This window comes from Mobula hypostoma, chromosome 4, assembly GCF_963921235.1.
Source record: "Mobula hypostoma chromosome 4, sMobHyp1.1, whole genome shotgun sequence".
NCBI classification, from domain to species: Eukaryota; Metazoa; Chordata; class Chondrichthyes; order Myliobatiformes; family Myliobatidae; genus Mobula; species Mobula hypostoma.
This window is the reverse complement of record NC_086100.1, coordinates 125,715,059-125,740,156: the sequence shown is the minus strand read 5'-3', so window position 1 is coordinate 125,740,156 and position 25,098 is coordinate 125,715,059. Positions and strand designations below refer to the sequence as shown.

The window sequence follows — 25,098 nt, the reverse complement described above, 5'->3', positions numbered from 1 at the left end:
GGTGCTTGGAATGTATTGCTTGTGGTGGTGGCAGATACATTAGGGACTTATAAGAGATGTTTAGGTAGGCACATGAATGTGAGGAAAGTAAAGGGATATGGAAATAGTGTAGGCAGTAGATTACTTTAGTTGGCCACTTGATGACTGATTTAATTGCTCTGTCACAACATTGTGGGCCTGTTCCTGTGTTGTACTGTTCTATGTTCTATGATTATTTGCCAAGTGTGTTGCCCATACATTGCTTATTAGGAATTTGATTCAACTTTCAAATCTTATCAGATATGCATGGAATTGACAGTTCAATAAAAGAGACCACTGCAGTTGATGAAGGACATTTTTTATTGTGTGAATTTCTATTACAAAACTAGCAACAGGATTGAAGAACTAAAGGTGGGAACAAAAGACTGAAAAGGAGAAGGAAGTGCAAGCTTATTTCAGACATTGTTTAAGGAACCAGTTTCTTTTTATGTTTTTCTACACTGTGGGTGACAAGCTATCACAATTAGCTAAAATTTAACAATAAATTGCCAAGGATGGCTAGGTTGAGATTTCATTCTCCACTGAAAGAATGCTTTGGTAAATATCCCAATTAATGTTTTAGCATGCCATTCATTGACAACAGCCTCTGCTCCTTGCACACCCGTGACTCAAGCACAGGCCAGCATCCTCCTTGCATCAGAAAAACCTCAGTGCATGAGATGTCAGTCAGCATTCTCAGTAGTGAATGAGTTAAGCAGTAGACTTGCCAATGTTTGTGTAACATGCCAGATAGTTTATTCGAAACTGTAGAAGAAGAACTAGGTTATAACTGCTTATTTTAAAGTCTGTAATGTAACATGGGATAAATGCTGAAAATCAGACTTGTAGCCAAAAAGAATGAAATCTTTTAGAAAACTAGTGCACTTTCTTGTCAGGCTTGACAGCTATAAATACCTTTATAAATTACCCCAATAAATAAAACTCCAATTCTCGTATTCACATTCAGTGAGGCTGAACATGGTTCCCAACAAATACTGATCACATTTCTCTGACATGCACATGATAAACAAGTTCTGAAAGGCCTTTATTAGGAAGATGTTTGTACTGATTTGACTCCATCCAGAAACAGTGTTAGAATATTTCTGGAATCCCTTGAGTGTTTTGTCCAGTGCTGTATTGTAACAGATCCATCCCACTTCACAGTTACAGAGAGCTTTTGTTTTTTAAAATATAAACAGACAAATAAAACACACTTTGATTTACAATGTACAATAAACACTGCTAATTATGATTGGCATTTGAGTGAAGTTCACAGACTATTCATTGTTCTAAATGAGAATTTATCAACCATTCTTGGCTGGGTAAGGGCCAATCTTTATACATCCATCATCCTAAAGGAATTCTGATCCACTGCATGGCATAACTCTATTACTTGTGCCAATGAATGGCTCATTTATGTAGAATTGCTAAAACAGTATGGTCAGTCCAATGCAAGTGCAGCAAGGCATTGTGCAAGGTGTGTATTTATAAAGCAAGGCCTTCTGGCAAAGAATCCCGTGCAAGGACAATACACCAACACTTATCTTCTTGTCATCGGGCATGTATTGATGTGTACCGTTTAATTTCATGGTGACTTAATAACCCATTTAAAATATTCATTTGTACCTTGTGATTTGCATGTTTAAAGCATGCATCCCAGTTCTCTAATAGCCTAACTCAGCCATGTTTGGAAAGATGAAGCACTTATTTTAATTGCTCCCCTTTGTCTTAATCATGCCACAAATAGTCGCAGTGAGCAAACTCAAACCTAGGTCCATATCTGAGAGATCTACAGCATTGTCTAGAACTCTGCTAGAATTTTTATTTGAATCTATTTTTAACATTCTGTACTTTTCCTATACAAAATACACCAAATCTCACTCACAAATGGCATTCAGTCCCACTCTGGCTTTTTTTTGGGTCTTTTCATTTTCAAAATAATTTTCTACAAGTAGGGACTTTTCGCAAAACTCCCCATGCTCCAGGGTAAATTAACCACTGTTGGGAGTTTCAGCTAACTGCATTCATTGGCAAGTCTCTGAGAAAGATCTAACAATTCAGAAAGGAAAATTTTGGAGTTAAAGAAATTGAAAGGTCAGTTCTAAATGATATTTTAAAAAAATGCTCTATTGTTTTACATTTGAGCAGAAAAGCAGGGGAAAAAGGCACGTCAAGCAGGGTATAATTTGAGACACAATTAGCACTGGAACTGACAAGCTCAAATTTAAACTTTACTCTTTTGTATTTCTAGAAATGCTACAACTGGAAATAATAATTAGATTGGATTTATTGACTGATTGATAGTGAGCAAAACAGAGCAGTCAACATAAAATTGTGAGCAAAATAGATGGAGGTAGCCTTGGTATTAGGTGTTATCTATGACATTCCCTGTGTAACGACCAACTGTTGAAAGTTCAATGATCTCACCAGGACAGCTAAACTACCAGCATGCAATAATACTGCATGAGTTGCACATTTAAGAAGCCAGCGATAATGTTGCAGCCATTTTCCTTTCATTATAAGTGACTGATATATACAAAGAAATTGTATTAGGTACCTACAGATTCTTCATATTTCCTTTCTCCATCTGCAAGTGAACTGTCAACCCAATGAGTGTTTACTCTTCAAAATCAGAGATTAAATCTGCAGCCTACTGAACAATGAGGTCATCATAGCAAAACCTAATCCTATCTTCAACAGAGAGTGTTGAGGAATTGTGCTTACAGATTTGAAAATGAGGAAACTCACTGCTGACAAAATCCATTGGTTTACACCTTGGTATAAAATCAGTCTGAATATTTATTTTGATATTTTGTTTGCAATTAAGGTCTATTACACAGGCATATAAAAATGACCTACTGGTCAGTGGATCAGATTGAAAAATCCATCAGCATGCACAATATAAGCCAGAAAGTGGATTATACATACTTGTTGTGACTAATCATCTGATCTGGGTATATGATTATGTAGTTTATTGTTATTCTTGCATATTTTACTTGATATTTCTTTCCTGTCATCTACTTGAACCCCCACCTCTTGCCCAAATGATATAGCAAAGGAGGGAAGCAGCAATTTCCCAAACTCCTCACAATTCTTCAATTTGTATCCATTCTTCAATTTTCTTTTCCTAATCCCAGCCCAGCTCTCTCTCAGCTTGACACTTTCCACCACGTCTTCACAAGGAACTGAACGTCACGTGGGGAAACTTATGTTGAACTCACATTCCACCAGATTGAAATGTTGAGTTATAGGCTGAGAAACTGTAGCATCAGCAACAATACACTGCAAAGAGGTAGGAGGTCCGCGTCAGTTTGTCCAAAGCATTCAGTTACAAAAATCTACCATGCACAAACCCAAGGTCTTGCATTGGAACGGTCTTGTAATGAGTTTCTCCAGCAATATGGCACAATAGCCATGGGTGTCTAGTTGAATTTATTGTTTAATGCAATAAATTCATGGATGTCAGGTTGAATTTATTGTTTGGTGCACAAGTATGGTGAGGACAGGTACGATGAAAATTTTGCTTGCAGCAGTATCACATATATGTTCAGACAACATATAGGGTGAGCATGAACGGGTGAGCTAAGGAGGGATACTGATTCGGTGAAAAGGGAAAAACACTGGCATGGCTCAGAAAAACAACACGGTATCGGAGCACAGGGTGCATATGAAGAGTGACACCATGGACTCTCTGGCAAGGTGATACTTCGATCAATAAAAAACAGACCTCCACCATTATTGTAAGGTGCACAACCACTCTTGTGAGATGAATCAAACAATTCAAAATGTGTGGCACGTTTTTTGTCTTTAATGTGTGTGCTCAGCAGTCTCTGTGCATGTGGCCTCATTTGAACAGAGGATATGGATTGAAAGGATGCTGCTAGTATTCAGTCTTAAAAAATCCACTGTGAGCATTCAGAAACATTATGCAGCATACTAGAATACAATTTAATTTTAACTGTGGACAATAGAGTTCACATTTATCGCATATTAATCCCAAAAAAAGGTGTAAAGGATCTCTCCCATTCCACTAAAATAATTCCTGGTTTCTTAAATAAAGTTTCCTTTAAAGCAATGCAGTAGAGAAAGAAGGCTTGGGAAAATTTTGACAAATAATCTTATTTAAATCTGCTGTCTCCCAGCATAACAACCAGTAATCCAAATTAAAATAGCTTGTATTGTAAAATATTCTGCTGTCCTTTACAAGGCAATGGGTCAAGCAGGGATGTGAACTGCAGCATCAGATATGTGTTGTTATTCATATGTGAGCATAAAGTGTGAGTGTCAATTTGTTACTGAATGACATTTTAGCATGTCCTCTTTCACTAAGTCTACATTCGCACTTGGAACAGAGATCATTGCTGGGAAATAAACATCAAGAACTACAGGAGATTTTTTTCTTTCCTGACTAGAGGTGTGAAATGAATTGTTAGGTTTCCACTGCCATCTCTGCTCAGGTTAGGTCACAAGGAACATTATCAGGACAACCACTGTGGCCCACAAAGAAAGATTTTGTTGCCTAGACTAGAGTGCATAGGGTTCCAATGCCTTGTTGTCGATGTTGACAAAAGGCACGCATGAGCTATGCAGCAGCAGCCGGGGAGAGTGAGAGTGAGAGAGAGGGAGAGGGAGAGGGAGCGGGAGAGGGAGAGGGAGAGAATGAAGAGGTGGAGCGGAGGACAGGTAGTTGAGCAAAAGAATGGTTAAGGCAGGCGGCAGTGGAATGAAACCTTCTCTGGAGGTGCTGCCAGGGTGGAGCCAATTGCCTTGCTGCTCAATTTAAAGGCCCTCACTAATTCTAGAGAGGGGGAACCTCTCCAAAATCAGGTACCTCGAGGATCATGCCAAACAAGTTCCAAATAATGACCAGTTCACCAGTGCAGGTAACTATTTACTGGATGGAGAGCCATTAAACTGTCCTGGCTCAGCCAATTAATTAATTAATGTGGCTGTAAAAAATATGACCCTGGTTGCATAGCACTTGTGTAATATCTCCCTTTACTACAAGGTACAAGTTAAGGCTAAGGAGGGAGCTCTCTTATGCCTCTGTGAATGCAGATCCACAGAAGCTTTAACTCATTTAGCACAAATCAATGTGCCTCTTTACCACCCTGAACATTGGCTACAGTCCATCATTAGTGCAACGTCTGTACTACAATTTGGAGGCAACAGTTTGTCAAAGGGTCCTCAGCAGCACACTGCAACACTTTGGCCTTCACCATCTAGAAGGACAAAGGCAGCAGTCATTTCAAGGTCTTGGGGTCGGGGGGTTAGCAAGGAAGAAATCAAGATGTTTTCATAGGTGTGTAAGTTTCAAACAAGGGGAAATGTCTACAAAATAAGAGGCCGATTGTTTAAAACTGAGATGCATTTAAATTTTTTCTCTCACAGGGAATTGAAACTCTAGAATTCCCTGCCTCTGAGAGATCATTAGACGTATTTAAGGTGAAGCCAGATACATATTTGAAAGATCAAGGAATTAAATGTTATAGAGGTCTGGCACAGAATAGTTGTTGAAGCCATCATGGATCTTATTGAACGTTTGGACAGGTTTGATGGGTTGGGTGGCCTACTCCTTTTCCCGCTTCCTTCTTTTCCTGTGTATCTGAGTGCAACATTGGAGGATAGATGGCATCCAATCTTGCAAATGTCCATCTCTGATCTTTGTGTTCGCTTATGATGGCCTAGCGAAGAGTTCCTTCCTCATGAACAGCTGCCCAGGACATTTAGCCCTCATGACTATCAGTAGCAATCAAGGGTGATTAACACTCGTTGGCTGTCCAGCTATGTCCATCACCACAGTCGCTGATTCAGGCCCGGAGCCTTCATCAGAAGCTGATGAATCAGTTAACTGATTAACAGTCTTGGCTCGAAATGTTGACTGTTTATTCCCCTCCACGGATGCTGCCTGACCTGCTCAGTTCCTCCATTTGCTTCTTCATGTTCTCCTGTGTGTATTATTCTGAAATTCAGCATCTGCAGACTCTCACGTTTAGAACATGAAAGAGATAGCTGGTGCTGTTCCCATGCTACCACCCTTGCTATTGTTTATTTTAACCTGAGTCTCCATTTGAGCTCAATCACAGAGCAACGGAATGTATGGGTGAAACCACAGCAGATATGAAATCATGTAGCCACTGATGGATCAATGTTAAGTGTTCCCTTGGTGTGTGTCTCCCACATGTCTTTACTATCACTTCCATGCAATTCACCCAAACGGCTATCTCCTCGTTTGCAACAGAGGAAGGTCCAGATGACCGCGAAGGGCACTCACAAGCAGCCCTGTGGGGCTAAGGTGGGCCAACTGTTGGCTATGCTGCCTTATAATGACTGAGAGTAGCTTGGGCCATAGCAGGGGCACTGCTGGTGCTGTTGTGGTGGGAACATGGATGCTGGGCAAGTTCCCAGGGATGCTGCCATTGCTAAGAGCTGAGGCACCAGCAGACCTGTTTGCTGGAGGTCTGATCACTAGAGGGCCATCACAGTATCAAACTCCCTGGTAAAGTCGATGGCACAGTGGAGCAGCAGGTGATTCTGGTTTCCTCACAGGTCCAGTGACTTGGATCTCTAGTTATGAGCATATGCAGAGTTAGTACATTGTTCCTGTGACTGTGTTAGTTTCGACTGGGGGCTCTACTTCCTTCCAAAGGCAGGCTGGTTGGTAGGTAAGATCAGTCCCTAGCATAGGTGGGTGGTAGGGCCACATGAGAGATGGGAGGTTGCAGCTACAAAAATAGCGGAATAGGACTGATGGTATTGATCAGAGAGCCAGCATTGACTTGATGGGTTGAATTGCCTCCTCCAGGGTCATAAAGGAATATGAGACATATGGCATATTATAAACACAAAAGATTCTGCAGATCAATGCATAAAAATTGCTGGAGGAACTCAGCAGGTCAGGCAGTGTCTATGAAAAGGACTGGATGAAGTCAGAGGTTGCAGAGTAGCAAACTGAGCCTGGATGCAGACGTCAGGGCTTGTGATTGTGACTGAGTCTGCGATTGTTGACATAAAACTGGATTCCCCTGTGCTCCTAATCAGGGGTGTCAGGACATGTCCGTATGTAGAAATATATATTCTACACTCAACATGGCTTTCCACAAGTACCAAGAGCACCTACTTGCTCCCAGATATTGTATGTGGCCATTAAGACAGCCTGACAATGTCCCATTTGTCTCCACACACATTCTGCTGTTTCATCATAATTCTCACTCAACTTCCCTGAAGTTGTGAGGCCTTAAGCTCTGATAAGCAGTATAAAAGCTACACTTCCCAACAAGCCCTTACAACTTATCTACAGTTGACTTGTGCTCGGTGAAATGAAGATATTCCTGCTCTAAGCCACCTGATAAGTTATACGGAGGACCAGATTCTGAGCTGCTGGTTGTTGTGATGGTCAGGTTAAGGGGAAGGGTATCTAAAAGGAGAAAGGCACAAATGCATTCTTATGACAAGGAGAAAGGACGTGAAAGGAGAAAGGCTTGTTTATATTATCTGAGTGTTGCAAGGTTGCAAGAAGAAGCAGTAAGATGGGTATTAGAGAAAGCACTCTGTCATCTTCTGCAATCTTTGAATCACCATTGGCCACAAGCTCTTTAGAGTTTGAGGTTTCAGTTGACCACACCCTCTTCTCAATATGACTGTGGCCACAGTAATGCCACTATCAATGTGCAGCTGTATTGGGCAGGTGCTCACCAACTTTCTCTGCAAGAGAAAATGTGTCAATGTGCATATAGCAATGTGTCTCTTGCTACTGAACAGCAAAAGACAGTGCAGCAGCAACCAAAAATAAAAGCCTCATTCAGAATAAATATGAATCTTCAAGCTATCAGTTGAGGCACCTGGCTTTGATGTAATGCACAAAACATGTAAGTTCTCTGGACCTGATGGTGCCTTGCGGTCTAAGGGGTTATAAGAGGTTTGACAGTGATACCTCCAGTCTAAAATGGTGGAAATATTGGCACACTGCCCTTTGTACAAATTCAGCAGTGCCAGTGCAGAGATGCACTTCTCCTTAAGAGGTAACTGAACTGACGCTGGACTTATAACTGTTGCTCCAAGTCAGCAGTGTATAAAAGGAAGCAGTAGGAAGGTGTGTGTGATTGCTAGAGCTGTGGTAAATGTGGAGACTGCTACATGACTTTCAGGTTTGGAATCCTGGAGTCTTGTGTGCGTATTGTACATTTATTGGCACACAGATACCATTGATGAGTTTCCTGAACTTATATCGCACTTGAGAGGTCAGTAAATATACTTAGTGGCTTGGGAACTCCTGCTTTTCATTCACCTCCTTCATAACCCTTTCACACCTTGACCCTGCGATCATCTCCCTTTCACACTTGAGACTCGTGCTTGAGTTCCCATGTGAACGGCATTAGAATAAAGTGAAGCAGGTTCCTTAAACTCTGGGATTTTGATCAAGTGATCAGGTCATTTGGTATAGCAGATGATCATTGGGTCCGGTAAGTTGAGGAGACCTGTTTCAATGGGTGAATGTAGGCCCTAATGAGTTGAGGTAGACCCATCATCACAAAGGTGTATACTGATTCCACCAAGGACCTAAGATGACCAAGCAGCTTGACTTTACACATGATCATTTTTGCTGCTGTTTTATGCCCTTCCTTAAGAATTTGAAAGTTTTGTCATCGTTTTGTGACTCAATGTGATGATGGCTGTTCTGCAGTTCCAAGTTGCCATTTCTTTGTGAAAACTTTCACAACAAAAGTCAATTTGGCCAATCTAGATTCTATAAGTTTTAGTCTAAAATGAACCAGATTGATTACGTTCTAACGTGGAATCAGGTTTTCCTTTTCAATGTGAGATCATAGCCACGTACATTTAGAAGGTTTTACCTCCCGTGAAGAATAGCAATTTAAAACAGCTCTGTGGTAATCTGCCTCTTTTAAAATAGGCTGGCTAATGAGTGACCCTGAAATTTGCTGCGATCATCTCCTACCTAATTTTAGCAGGAAACCAATAAGAGCCCCAGGGGAAATAGAGCCAGCACTGAGAAAAGCTCTATTTGCTGTTCTCCTGCTGAGGATTTGCAAGGAATCTGCTAAAGGTTTGGCAGGAGACTGGAGTCAGTGTTACAGATAAAGCAACTCTGCCAAATCGCACAAAGAGATGGTAATTATTTCCAACTACAAGATTCTCTCCATGATCCCATAAGAAAATAAAATTAAATTATTGAACAGCAGAGTGTTTAAGCTCAGCCAAATTGGAGTATTACTTGCTGAGGACATGAAATGTGGAAGTATTGATCGACAAAATGGTATGGTAACACAACACCTAAACCGGAATCAAACCTCACTGACAGCCTCTCATATCAGTGCTCAATCTCGCTCTCACATTTGGTGCTGAGGAATTCTGACTCCCTAGTGCAATTCACAGGTTACAGGAGAGTAGCAAAAAGCATTTTGACACAAAACCAACACTTAACAAGCAAGTTTGTTTGAAACTAACTCAATGTGGCTCTCTTTAAAACTTAGTTGCTTTAAAGAGGTTTTTTTTAAATACCATGCTTCTAGAAAGCACAATACATTTATCTCGTTGAGTGTATCTGTACCAGGCCTGCAGAGCATGCTCAGACAGGAGGTGCAGGGGCCACAACTGACTCAGTTGAATAAGGGGTTAAGGTCATGGATTCGGACACGGAAGGATCTTCAGCCGTACAGGGTTGAGATGTTTGCACCATACCAACTCCTTCAATATCTCGCTGGGGCTTACCACTGAATATCTGACTTTCTTTATCGAGAGCTGTGTACTGGAAAATAAAAAGGGAAGAAAGAATGAGCAAATTATAAAAATACAGAATGGATCGATGTCCTTAAAATGTTGAATTGTTGGATCACATTAAAACATGAAATAAAGGAAAGGAGAGTATCAAAGGAACATCTTCTTTGTGAGCTCTTACGCTTCTCCAAACCATAAACAGTGTGCATCTGAAGGGCAATATGTCAAGTTCTATTTGATTTGTTGAAAATTATGGACCTAGTTCAATGCATAGATGATGTATATGTGAAGTACTAACAGGTTGTTTGATTAATGGAGCAGCAATTCAAAACGGTCTAGCTCAGAGGTGTACATTATTTTAGCCATTCTTCAATATCACTAAGATTTCTGGGCAAGCTTACACTGCAGTATTGTCACTCCCTGGATGCACAAAGCAATAATGCTGCTTTGTGTGTGGGAAGTCTATGGTAAACTAATAGTACTGCAATGTGGAGACTGGTTATAAAGCACACGCCACTACTGGAATGTAAGGAAATAAAAGCAAAAGGAAGAAAAATAGATTACTCACCAATTTGCACCAATCACGAATAAATTCCACCTATCTAATCTTGAGGTAAGGGAGGAGGATTGCAGGAATACAAATCCACTTACAATTTTCATCTCTATCTGTTCTTTAAATGGTAGATAATATCTCAGCACAGTTAACAAGATGTGAAAACAGCCATGAGTGGAAATGATACTTCTGGCAGCAACCACATGATGTCCCTTCCTGCTCTGTCACCACCACAGGGATACTCTCTAGAGCCATTACTTTCAATTCTCATCAGTTACAAGAGATATCAATATGAGGGCATATTTGCCACTGGGATGTAACATCCTCAATAATACAACCTGTCTTTCAATTGTGTTTTTGTGTACATAAAATGGATATAGATCTGAATGGAAAAGTTGAATAGTTGTTAAGGTATGAGAAAAACATTTTCAGTAAACTTTTGTAAGCATCTACTTATCACATCACAAAATGGAAGAAAAGAATTATACAGCACTTCATAAAAATGAAGATGCCCCATATTAATTGATAACCCATTGGTTTAATATGTTATTTGAATGATAAATATTACTAGTTATCTGCTTGGAGGCAAGATAATTGAGACCCATGGAAAGCAGAGCAAAGTTTAATTTGCAAATTAAAAAGTCGACCCTCTTTTGGTCTCTCACAGTCCACACACCATTTACATTAGTTATAATCTGAGAATGAAAAGGGGCTTGTTTGGAATTTGAATGGAATTTAAATAACTAAAGCTCTGCAGAATTGTATGTATTTGTCCACCAAGCTCAGGATTAAATTGTTATGGCAGGTATTCAGAATTACTCACTAATTACCTAATAATTGAGGATGCCAATTATAATTTTACAATATTAGTGGGAATTACTCACCAACATACACAATCAGAAATAAATACTGCCTTTACAATCGTGGGTTAGGGGAGGAGAATTGGACTACAAATCCATTCATACCAGCTTACTGTTCTATCAGCATTGTACATGGTAAAAAATCTTAGAGCACCTAAAAAGTCCATAAAATAGTTAAGAATGTGAAATATTCTTTAGGCAGCATAATGCATGTGATATCCCTCTTGCATTGCCAGTACCACATGCAGACTCCATTGTTTTTAAACACTTTATAAAATAAGGCTTCCAAAATTCTATATATTTTGACAGAAATTTAGTAACTTCCTCTTGATACACTAATGAAATGCTTTGGCATCCCAAGATTATTATTGGTGCCAATAAATTTATTTAACTTCTTAGACACTAGATCCCAGGGATGTGATACAATCGCTCCAACCATATAGGAACCAAGGCAAATGTGAGATTTCATACTACTTTTTTTTTCCAATGACATTACCGTGAAGACCTTATCAGGGAAATAACTGAAAATGTTCTGGATCAATACACTAGCTGAAAAGCAACTTTGCAATACAATAATCAGCTACACTTCATGTTTTTGCAATGCCGTAATGTCTCTCTCCTCATCATAAAAACACCCACTTCATAAATTTAAATGGTTTTGATATCTCATTCATTTTATTATAATATTATAGTATTTGAAATTGATAATATATTGGCACAAACCAATGGGATAGGTAGTCAGGGATAGAGATTGTCTCAGGATTTTTATGGTTACTGGGTTGACTGTCAGGGTTCTGTGTTCAAAGGAGTGCTTAAACACAGGCATCAAATACAGAAAATGTACCATGGCAAAGTATAAGGTTTAAATATTCTAAGCCGAAAAGACAGAGAAAGCTGATTAGTTTGATGAACACATGGTTCTTTCAACAGAAAAGCCATTGTATGAAGCCAATAACCACTTGGGAGAACACAAGACTGGAAATTGGACCCATTGTCACCTATTTCCCAAGCTCAGATTGGGTACAAAAGTGATTTAACCCTGGTGAGATCACAGTACTGGCCACTTGCAATTGAAATTGCACTTCTCTGAAAAGTGGACATGGTACTTCTTACATAATTCCCCTGAATGTGTCCAACATTTTCCCAGAGACATCTGTGCATCTGGTTCATTCACAATAAAATCTGCAGATTCTGGTTGCTATGAGACCTCAGTGAAGGGGGAATTCATTCTGACACTGATAACATGCATAGTGCATCTACCAGTCTTAGATATCAATGCTCAGTACAGTATATTTGAAACTTTGTCACTGGTTCTCCAACCGTGATTGCAGTTTTTATATACTATGTACATCAGGAATACATCCTGTGATCTCCATCTCATTGATCAGCCCACAGCATGCAGTGGCTTGGGGCAACACACAGCACAGGACTCAATCACAGTAGATAAGATGGTGGTGCTGGTGCCTGCATATACAATGTCCACACCCTATCCTCCATGTTCACATTTGTTTGAACTTCATAGCAGCCTCTAATACAGTTGTGTTGTGACTACCACAGGGAAGCTTCCCTCGAGGACTGACTGACGCCCTTTCCAGCAAGAGAAAGATGCGGAAATTGGGAAGTTTTCATGTAGTTCATACTAGGAACTAAACATAAGCTCACAATATACTGCTGGAAAACCACCACAGTAATATTTCTGATGCACTTTGGCCAATTCTTGCAGCATATTAGTGTTTCATGCAACACATTTACCACACCATAAAGGGTGAAATCCTGTTTCTCGGTATTCCCAAAAACCATCTTTTCCTACTAGGAATAAGACAAGGTGGTTTTATCTAATACTCTGCTTAGATGAGCTGGGCATAGTGTTTGCAATACATAAAGGAAGGAAGGACTCAGTGAGGCTAATTCTGGTGCTCTGCAAATGTCAATGTCTTCCTTAAGCATAAAAGCTTAATCTAAATTCCAATGGCTCATGCACAGCCAAAATAAAGTGATTATTTTTCACGGTCATTCTACGCATTGCTGTATTTGGAATTATTTTTGCCCCGGGGTAAAAAAATATAAATTGCCATTCCATGATCATATACTGAAAGTCCCGTGAAAATTCATTCTATCTTTGTAACACACAAAATGTTGGAAGAACCCAAAAGGTCAGGCATCATTCATGGAAATAAACAAACAGTTGACATTTTGGGCCAAGACCCTTGTGGAAAGGAAGGGGGAAGATGCCAAAATAAAAAAGCAGGGGGAGGGGAAGGAGGATAGCTATTAAATGGTAGGTGAAGCCAAGGAGGATAGCTATTAGATGGTAGGCTGAAGATGAAGGAATCTGATAGGAGAGGAGAGTGGACCATGGGAGAAAGGGAAGGAGGTAGGACACCAGGGGGAGGTGACAGACAGGTGAGGAGAGGTATGAGGCCAGAGTGAGGAATAAAAGAAGAGGACTGTGAGAGGGAAAATCTTTTTATCGGAAGGAGGAATATATATTCTTGCCATCAGGTTGGAGGATACCCCGATGGAATATAAGATGTTGCTCTTCCACCCTCAGGGTGGCCTCATTGTGGTACAAGAGGAGGTAATGGACTAACATGTTGGGACGAAAATGGGAATTGAATTAAAATGCTTGGCCTCCGGGAAGTTATGCTTGAGGCAGATGAAGCAGAGTTGCTCTACGAAGAAGCCCCCCAATTTAAGACAGGTCTCACCAATGTAGAGGAAGCTGCATCGGGGGCACCAGATACAATAGGCGACCCCAGCAGATTTGTAGGTGAAGTGTTGCCTCAACTAGAAGGACTGCTTGGAGCTCTGAATGGAGGTGAGGGAGGAGGTAAATGGGCAAGTGTAACAGTTTGGCCACTTACAGGGATACGTGCCAGTAGGGAGTTTAGTGGGGAGGGATGAATGGACAAGGGAATTGCAGAGGGAGCGATCCTTACGGATGGCGTAGTGTTGGGGGGAGTTGGGAGGGGGAGAGGTAAAGATGTGATTGGTGATGGAATCCCTTCGGAGATGGCAGTACTTGTGGAAATTGTGTGTTGAATGCGGAGACTCATGGGTGGTAGGTAAGGACAAGAGGAACTCTCTCACTGTTAAGTGGCAGGAAGTTGGGTAAAGTCAAGATTGCCTTAAGGCAATCGGTAAGTTTATAAAAGAATTTAGTAGACATTTTATCTCCAGAGATGGAGACAGAGAGATCCTGACTATATCTCTTCTCACCCTGTCTCCTGTAAAAATGTTATTCCTTTTTCTCAGTTTCTTTATCTCTGCAGCATTTGTTCCCAGGATGAAGCTTTCCTTTCCAGGGCGTCAGAGATGTCCTCCTTCTTCAAAGAGTAGGGCTTCCCTTCCTCCGCCTTTGATGCTGAGGCTTTGCATCCAACACATCATTCTCTGCAACATTTGTCATCTCCAGAGGGATCCTACCACCAAGCACGTCTTTATTTCCCTCCCTCTCTCCGCTTTCTGTAGGGATCATTCCCTTTGTGATCCCCTTTTCTATTCATCTCTCCCCACTACTCTCCCTCCCAGCACTTATCCCTGCAAGCTGAAGAAGTGCTACATCAGCCCATTCACCTCCTCCCTCAGCTCCATTCAGGTGAGGCAACACTTCACCTGCAAAGTTGCTGGGGTCGCCTGTTGTATCCGGTCTCCCAACGTGGCCTCCTCTACATTAGTGAGACCCGTCGTATAAGGGGAGACTGTTTCATTTGAGCACTTCCACTCCATCCGTCTTAAGTGGAACTTCACCATGGCCAAACATTTTAATTCTGATTCTCATTCCTGTTCTGACATGTTGGTCCATGGCCTTCCCTTGTACCAAGATGAGACCTCTCTCAGTGTGGAGCTACCCCTTATATTCCATCTGGGTAGCCTCCAACCTGATAGCATGAATATGGATTTCTCCTTCCAGTAAAAAAAAATTTCCTTCCCACTCCCCTCTTCTTCTATTCCCCACTCTGGCCTCTTACCTCTTTGCCCTTGCCTATCACCTCCCCCTGGATCCCTTCTTCCTTCCCTTTTTCCTTTGCTATCAGATTCCTTCCTCTCCAGCCTTTACCTTTCCAACCAACCTGACTTCACCTTCCAGCTACCCTCTTCCCTCCTCTCACCTTTTTATTCTGGTGCCTTGTCCCTTCCTTTCCAGTTCTGAAGAAGGGCCTTGGTCCGAAATGTCCACTCCCGACTGTTTGTTCATTTTGTGTATGTTGCTTTGGATTTCCAGCACTTGCAGAATTTCTTGTGTTTATTCTATCTTCATAATCTTACTATAACAATTGAACATTTAATTTAATACCACACTAGATCACAGCTTTTCATTTCAGTTGTGCTAATATTGTGCCAAAGGTATATATTTTTATATTGAATAGGCTTTCTTCCTTAAATTATGGGATTATGAATTTAAGAACAAATTACCATTTTCATTGCAGTGATATAATATGGACCATATCTTTGGAACTTGCCTTGTTAGGGGGTTATGAGATACTCCTTGAATGTTTACATTTAAAGACCCGACCTCAGTAGTTTGAGCTGATAAAAATGATCTTTTATGACCTAGGAAACTCTGATTGAACCCTGCAGAACTAAAGGGTTAAAAGCATTGCAATGAATACCTTAATATGGATTGACTTAATATACTCTCAATCACCCAGTTCTGACACTCAGATTGGTTGATTCCTAAATAATGCACACCTCCTTGCACAATGTTGCTCTTTAGCATATCATCAGAAACAGAAATATAGAAGACTTCATCTGCTTTGTCAAAATAGTCACCAGCTATGTTTGGCTGGATTAAGAATCATGCAGAGCAGGTAGGAGTAATTCAAAACAATTCTTTTTCTCCCCTGCCTCGATTTTGAAATTGTTTTTAAGAGAAAAAGCAGTGAAAGTGCAGCAAAAATATGAGCAGTGCTGATGCCCGTTAGTTCATGCCATTGCCTTGGACCAGTCAGAGAGGAGCAATGCAGGTGTGGGTCAGAGAGATGAGGGAACAAGCACAAGGATAGCAACCAGTCACATTTCAGACACATCCATATTTATACAGCTAAAAGAAAACACACTACAAATGTGGCTGCAAAAGCATTTTTCAATCAGTTTGATGATCCCACTATGAATGTTTTAAAATTTACAACCTGCTGGATACAGATTCCAATTTGGACACTTTGATCAAAATATAAAACATTACTGTTCCATTGTAGATATCTGATATAGAGAGTTCTGACAACTCCTATATTTTGTAATGCTGACATGCCAATTATTTGCATAGATGTGTCAAAGGATTATTTACATTTGCAGGCTCTTGTACATTGTTTAAAACATTTAAAGTGAAATAAGATGAAATAGCCCTTCCCTAAATCTCTGTCATAGGGCTGCATAACAGAACAATCATTGCAGCTCATATCTTATTGTAGCATGCAAAATACTTGGCTCCCAAGAACTGTGCTTGAATAAGGGTGGTTAGAAGACTATTGCCTTTCCCAGCTAATTCAGATATCTCTGTAATTTAAAAAAACACTTAGCTTATCCTGGAGAACCAAGCATTCACATGAACATAATACATAATGCAAAGCACTGTAATAATCAGGCTAAATGAATCATTTCTGAAAAAAAAGAATACAGATTTAGTGGAAAGCAAAGAATTTTCAGCAAAGCTTTTGACATAGCATTTCTTCCAATTCAGCCTTGCTAACACCAGATGGCACTCAAAGACCATTCTGCCTACTTTAAATAGTTTCAGGTTGTCTTCCTTTGTTGGAAGTTCTTGGTTCCTTCCATTATTTCTGGAGAATTATTAATTCCAGTGTTTATTTTAAAACCAATTCTTGTCCACGTGCAGCTGTTACTATATTTTGGCCTTTCAAACCAAGACTTCATGTGAGATTTATTATGTGGTAGATTTTTCTGAAGTTTCTGTCAAATATTCAGCAATCCAGAAATTTTTGAGCCTCGAGTGAGTCTGAGGTGAACTTAATCCAGCATGAGCAACAAAAAAGAAAGGTATAAGCTCTCCCATAAACGACACCATCAGCCTGAATCCACACCATGAAAAGTTCTGCCTTGTGAGCTGAGAAAGTTTAGAAAAGAGCTGTGAAGCATAAGGCGAGAGGCCATGCAAATGTGGACCCGCTGAAACTTAGTGAATGATCCCCCTGTTAGGGCACTGCGTTCTATACCATGATGCTGTTCCAGGTTTATCCAGTGTCTCAGTGTGAGGATTGGAGCTCACCCTCTCCCTCTTATACTTCAAACTGTCAAAGAAAATGAAGAATACAAAAAAAAAACACATCAAGTTCATTTTCATAAATAAAGAAATGTTGGTTAGAACTCCAAACACATCTATGACTAAGTAATCTCCAGCCACTGAAGTGGAGAGTATGCTTTAAATCCAGCACTGTACAAAAATCTAAGTTCAGAGCAATTTAAGCTAAGCATAACACTGCTGTGATTCTACAGTATCCCAATTGCTGAATCATCCATACACAGCACAGCTATGCTCAGTTCAAGTTGTTAACCTGCCGTAAACTCGGAGTTGTTGCATTAACCACCGAGTGGCGATAATCCAAGAAGCCACGGCCTGCCTTTTGTTCAGTTGGGTCACCTTGCTAGATCACAATTAAGCTCATCTCTTTGCAAAGTGGTGTATCCTACTTCTAAGAAGGGAAAACTGATACTGTTTTTACTTACATACTCTTCCTTCTGTAGCAGAAAACAGTATAGAAACAATGTTTTTGTCTGTCTATGCATCAAGCAAGATGCAGAAATAGCTTATATTTTAGGGGAATCAAATGGACAAGTCTAAAGGACGTAAATTTTTATGTGTTTTCTGCACTCCTGATGGTCGAGATGTTTTCTAAGACAATGGCAATTTCTTGCTACTCATTCAAATGATGTTCTAATTATTTGTACAAGGAGATATCCTAGTTTACTAAGCTCTTATTTATCACAAGGTACCACATCCCCATACCCACTCCCTGTCCTCCCAACAACTCAATTCCTCTTGTCCCTCCTTGCTCAGGCATTCATTACTTTTGTCTAGAATGTGTTCCAGATTCACTATTAAATGGAGCCATATGGAACCTCCATCGGAAACTTCCTGAACAGAATCATTGGACCACCACACAGGGCGAATTCACAGTTAAAATTAATTCCTGGAATCTCCTCAGTTCTCTACTGCAACCTCCGTGGAAATTCTGACTCTCTGGGGTTTCTACCAAAATTAGGGGCTGAAATTAGAAAAACAACATCCCCCGTACCTCCTCTCCTCTGTGAGATTTTCAGCTCAGGCACAGTTCCTGGCACCAAGCCCGCAATCAAGGAAAACAATGAACGGGGATGAATGATTTCCTTTAATATCTGCCTGCAGTCCTGACATTCACCATCTGAACAGCAGATATTCTTGGAGGGCTCCAGCAGACATGTAAGTGGAGATCTTGGTTAAGTATTGTTGTCATCAGGGTACTGGACTGCTGTGGAAAAATGGCCTCCACCAGCATCCCTCCTTCCATTACCACAGTCAGTAATCTAACCAGAACACCCAAGCTAACTGCTGCTCTTCACGATGCAGGAGGTGTGGAGTAAGTAGTGCAGAAAGCGATGATGTGCAGGCAAATCCTCACCCTGCCCTCCCAGTAAACAGAAACACAGGAGATGAGCAATTAGTGTCAGATCTGGCTTGAGTGGCAGCTAGAAAAAACAGGCTATGGGGGAAGCAACATTCGTGTTTATAGTTCCTGGCAAAATCTAAGTGTATTTGGAAAGAATAGTGGAAAAATGACGCGACATGCATAAACTTCATCGCATGTCAAACTGGAATTGAAGAGGAAACCTAATGAAAAAAATATGTAATATTAATCCTACATTGAAACAAACCATGAACTCGATTATATATTGCACCAATGCCTGGTTTCTGAAGCAAAAATAAATTGGAGCTCGGCTTACCGAAGTAACAATTGACAAATAATGCTGATTTTGTGCAGTACAGTTGTTATCTATAATATCATTCAATGAGTTTACTCTATGGATGTCAGAAATTTGTTCCATCGCAATGATTTGTAACAACAGTCCCCCCTTCCCCGTTTGCACAGTTCAAATCAGAATATTCAAAGATGATCCAATCTGCTTGTGGAGCTAGTGACTCTTAAATGTTACAGTAATAGACACATCTGCACGGGGCTTTAATGCTAAAAAAGTGGAATTTCATCTCTGATTGCTTCTTGTGATTATTATTCAGTGAAAATTATCATAAGTACTTACCTGTAAAAACTAACTGAGGACTGAATCAGCCTTGGATGTGATGGTCTTTGCTTTTGAGCAATCTACATTATACACAATGCAGGTGGGAACCAAGTGAACTACTGGAAGATTACTATCACAATGCACAAATAGGCAGGCAGACATAAATAATTTTATCTGATATTACATCTTCTCCTTGCATTATAGTCTCTCTGTACTTCAGAAAATTTATATTTCAAGAAAACAGAAAAGAAAGATTAGCTTTATTTGTTACATTAACATTGAAACATAGAGCAAAATGCACTTGGCATCAAATCAAATCAGTGAAGATTATGCTGGGAAGCCCGCACACGTTGACACGCTTCCAGCACCAACACAGCATGCCCACAATACACTAACTCTAAATGTATGTCTTTGGAATGAGGGAGGAAACCAGAGCACCCAGAGGAAACCCATGTTGTCACAGGGGGAATGTACAACTCCTTAGACAAGCAGTGGGAATCAAATCCTGATCTTGCAGCTGGTACTGAAAAGCACTGCGCTTACTACCACACTACCATGCCACCATATAAGGGCCCTTATATGATTGTATGGCTGGTTGATCATAAAAAGCAAGAGTTGGAGCTGAATAGTGGGGTATATTTCAATGAGATATTGGCTTTTTATATCATGTGGTACCTGGGATCAAACCTGATTAAAGAGAAATGAAAGACTCTTCATTGGCAGGGACTATAGTACACTAAAACTGTATAAATGCTATACAAACATGCTATACAAGAGCAGGAAAAAATCATCTGAGTGTCAATTCAAAGTTCAACGTAAATTTATTATCTAAGTACATATATGTCACCACATACAACCCTGAAATTTGTTTTCTTGCAGGCATACTCAGTAAATCAAAGAAACTTCTGGCCTTTTTCTCGGCGGGTGGCAATCAGTGCGGGCCTAATAATGAGAAAGGACGTGTAAGTGGAGCAGCCATTGTTGGAGAGGGGAATTGTTAAGAGTTAAGGCTTTGATTTAAAAGCTTAGGTGAGAACAGGCTTGGGTAAGCATAGGTGGAGGTTCTAAGTAAGTAAGAGAGAAAGTTTCTGGTAAGATTTCCTGTTAGTACATAGCTAGTGCATTGAGAATGGATCTGGAGGTTGTACAATGTTCCCTGTGTGAGATGTGGGAAAATTGGGAGACCTCCAGCCTCCCTGATAACTACATCTCTACGAAGTGCATCCTCAGTAACCATGTTTAGGAACTGAACCTGCAGCCTGACGACCTTCAGTTCATACAAGAGAATGCAGAGGTGATAGATGGGAGCTACAGGGAGGTAGTCACTCCTAAGTTGCAGGAGGTAGCAGGTCCCTGGGTGACTGTCAGGAGAGGGAAAGGGAATAGTTAGTCACTGCAGAGTATTCCACTGGCTCTTCTCTGGCACTGGCACTGGCACTGAGTCTGTGGCTCAGAAGGGAAGGGGCAAGAAGAAGAGTGCAGTAATGATAGGGGACTCCATAATTAGATGAGCAGACAGCATGTGAAAGAGATACTAAACTGCTTTGCTGCCTCCCAGGTGCCAGGGTCAGGGAAGTCTCGAATCAGGCCCATGGCATTCTAAAGGGGGAGGGTGAAAAGATGGAAGTCCGGGTATATATTGGTACCAACGACATAGGTAGGGAAAAGGAGGAGGTTCTGAAGAGAGAATACAGGGAGTTAGGCAGAAAGCCAAAAAGCATAACCTCCAGTGTAGTTAACTCTGGACTGCTGCCTGTGTCACATGCCAGTGAGGGTAAAAATTGGATGATATGTCAGATGGATGCAAGCTGAAGACTTGTTGCATGGACATACGCACAATGTTGGAGGAACTCAGCAGGCCAGGCAGCATCTACGGAAAGGAGTAAGCAGTTGACATTTCTGCCAAGACCCTTCTTCAGGACTGGAGAAAAAAGACGAGAAGTCAAGAGTGCTAACTTCTCATTTTTTTCCCCAGTCTTGATGAAGAGTCCTCACCTGAAACGACGACTGTTCACTCTTTTCCTTAGGTGCTGCCTGGCCTGCTGAGTTCCTTCAGCACTGTGTGGGAATAGTTGCATTGAGCAAGATTTCAGATCACTGATCATTGGGATCTCTTCTGGGGAAGATATGACTTGTATAAAAAGAGCAGATTAGACCTGAACCCAAGGAGGACCAATATCCTTGCAGGCAGGTTTGCTAGAGCTGTTGGCGAGGACTAAAACTAATTTGGCAGCAGGATGGGAACCGGAGTGATAGGGCTGAGGAGCAGGTAGTTGATTTACAAGTAGATGCAGTATGTAATGAGACTGTGGGGAATGACAGGCAGGCAGAGGGAGTGGGGTGGCTCTGTTGGTAAGAAATGAAATCAAATCCTTAGAATGAAGGATCAGAAGATGTAGAATCCTTGTGAGTAGAGTTAAAATTGCAAGGGTAAAAAGACCCTAATGGGAATTATATACAGGCCTCCCAACAGTAACCAGGGATGTAGACGACAAATTACAATGGGAGATAGTATTGTTGCTATTACTAAGAGAAGCTGCTAATGAAACTGAAAAGTCTGAAGGTAGATAAGTCACCTGGACCAGAGTTCTGAAAGAGGTAGCTGAAGAGAATGTGGAGGCATTAGTAATGATCTTCAAGAGTAACTAGATTCTGGAATGGTTCCGGAGGACTGGAAAATTGCAAATGTCACTCCTTTCTAAGAAGGGAGGGAGGCAGGAGTATTGAAATTATAGGCTAGTTAGCCTGATTTCGTGGTTGTGAAGATGTTTAAGTCTATTATTAAGGATGAGGTTTCAGGGTTCTTGGAGGCACATGATAAAATAGGCCAAAGTCAGCATGGTTTTCTGAAGGAGAATTCTTGCCTGACAAACCTGTCAGAATTCTTTGAGGAACTAACAGGCAGGATAGTGAAAGGGGAGTCAGTGGATGCTGTTTATTTTGATTTTCAAAGGGTTTTGACGAGGTGCTGCACATGAGGCAGCTTAGCAAAATAAGAGCCCATGATATTACAAGAAAAGTACTAGAATGGTAGAAGATTGGCCACAGGAGTCAGTACTGGGACTGCTTCTTTATATGTCGTATGTCAATGATTTGGATGAAGGAATTGATGGCTTTTTGGCCAAGTTTTCGGATGATACGAAGATAGGTGGAAGGGTAAGTAGTGCTGAGGAAGTAGGATGTATGCAGAAGGACTTGGACAGATTGGGGGAATGGGCAAAAAGTGGCAGATGGAATATAATGTAGGGAATGGTCATGTATTTTGGCCGAAGAAATAAGATGTGGAATGTTTTGTAATGGGAGAAAATTCAAGAATCAAAGCTGTAGAGAGACTTCGAAGTCCTCATGCAGGACTCCCTGAAAGTTAACATTTAGGTTGAGTCAGTCGTAAGGAAAGCAAATGCAATGCTGGCATTCATTTTGAGAGGACCAGAATATAAAAGCAAGGATATAATGCTGAGGCTTTATAAGGCATTGGTCAGACCACACTTGGAGTATTGTGAGCAGATTTAGGCAGGCCATGTTATTGGGTATATGTAAGATGGAGGTTGATAGGTTCTTGATTAATCAGACCGTCAAAAGTTATGGGGAGAAGATAGGAGAATGGGGTTGAGAAGGATAATAAATCAGCCATGATGGAAAGGTGGAGCAGTCTCAATGGGCTGACTGGCCTAATTCTGTTCCTAGGCTTAATGCTCATATGATGTTATGGAAACATAATAGAATCAATGAAAGACCACACCCAACAGGATGGACAAACAACCAATGTGCAAAAGGCAGCGAACAGTGCACGTACAAAGAAATAAATAAATAAGGAACAAGTATAGAGAACATGAGATGAAGAACCCTTGAGAGTGAGTCCATAGGTTGTGGGAGCAGTTCAGTGATGTGGTGAGTGAATTTATCACCTCTGGTTCAGGAGCCTGATGGTTGAAGGGTAATAACTGTTCCTGAACATGGAGGTAGGGGTCCTGAAGCTTCTGTACTTTCTTGCTGATGGCAGCAGTGAGAAGAGAGCATGGTCTGGGCGGTGGGGGTCCTTGGTGACGGATGCTGCTTTCCTGTGACAATATACTGTAGATGGGCTCATTGGTCATTGGGGGGGGAAGAGGGCATTGGTGTTTCTATACCAGGCCGTGATGCAAACAGTCAATATACTTTCCACCACACATCTGTAGAAGTTTTTTCTAAGTTTTAGATGTCATGCTTACTCTTCGCAAACTTCTAAGGAAGTAGAGGTGCTGCTGTGCTTTCTTTCTAACTGCACTTAAGTGTTGGGCCTAGGACAGGTCCTCTGAATGATAACACTGAGGAACTTAAAGTTGCTGCCCCTCTCCATCTCTGATCCCTTGATGAGGACTGGCTCATGGACTTCCGGTTTCCTTCTCCTGAAGTCCATAATCAGCTTCCTGTCTTACTGACATTGAGTGAGAGGTTGGTGATGTGGCACCACTCAGCCAGATTTTCATTCTCCCTCCTATATGCTGACTGGTCACCAGCTCTGATTCGGCCAGCGACAGTGGTGTCATCAGCAAACTTAAATATGATATTGGAGCTGTGCCTAGACTCACAGACGCAAGTATAAAGAAAACAAGTAGAGCAGGGGGCTAAGTACACAGCCTTGTGGTTCACCTGTATCGATGGAGATCATGGAGATGTTGCTGCCAATCCAAACTGACTAGGGTTTGCAAATGAGGAAATCAAGGATCCAATTGCACAAGGAGGTATTAAGGCCAAGGTATTGAAGTGTATTGATTAGTTTTTAAGGGATGATAGTATTGAATGCCAGCTATAGATGAAAATGAGCATCCTGATGTATGTATTGTTACTGTCTTAATGTTCCATTCAATTGATTCATCAAAAAATTTTCAGACATTGACAAGCTTTTATGTAGACACACAGCAGATCTCTAGATCTAGTGAGACATCTTGTATAGTTTTGCTCTATAAGGTGGGGATTTTTCAAAATTGGAGTGATTGTACCTGGCAGCACCTGCAGGTGGTATCATAAAGAGCAATGAAAAGTTCATTTGAATGGAAAAACTAACAGGAAGTTCATGTTGATGGAAAAACAAGGTCAACACCACCTTGAAATAGTGACCTGAAGGATGAAAATGGCATTAGTCATCTTTAAGACCTAATGGGTATGGTCATATTGAACCCTAATAATATTGTGGCACAATCACAAATCAGAACACTTAAGTACGGGACTAGATAAAATTATTGACAACAAGGATGGTATAAAGAACATATACATATATAAAGCAACACACACCAAAATGCTGGAGGAACTCAGCAGGTCAGGCAGCATCTATGGAAATGACTAGATAGTCAACATTTCAGGCTGATACCGTTCTTTAGGATTGCATATATATATAAATATATACATATTTGTATATATGTTTGTATACATATAGATATGTATACAAACTGTTCAGTAAAGTAGTGAACAAGGAGATAAGTTATTTGTTAACTAAAATTATCAATGAATATGAGTGTCATTGTAATACAAAATGTGCAGTTTCATGGATCACAGGAAACACTTCCAGTGCTGTGCAATGATTTGTCTTTAAGCACAGATTAAACTTTTACAAGTTTATAATTACATTTATAGGGCCAGTCCAGCATCCCCAGGTTTTTGACTTGCTACCTGAGTAAAGGTCATCAGTGGCATGTAGATTTGTAGTCCCTTGGTTAG

General features: G+C 40.8%; 1 protein-coding gene across 4 annotated transcripts in view; it reads right to left on the bottom strand.

The window, feature by feature from the left end:
• Positions 1-326: 326 nt before the first annotated feature.
• Positions 327-25,098, bottom strand: part of dclk2a (doublecortin-like kinase 2a) — a 378,249-nt gene continuing 353,477 nt past the window's right edge. For 2 of the 4 annotated variants that reach the window (XM_063046455.1, XM_063046456.1), the window contains one exon: positions 327-9,784. In XM_063046455.1, the coding sequence (XP_062902525.1) occupies positions 9,605-9,784 (180 nt within the window). In that variant the 3' untranslated portion in view covers positions 327-9,604. Of the gene's footprint in view, positions 9,785-15,252; positions 17,415-25,098 lie in introns of those variants that run through there. The other 2 variants (XM_063046457.1, XM_063046458.1) reach the window with 1 other exon arrangement.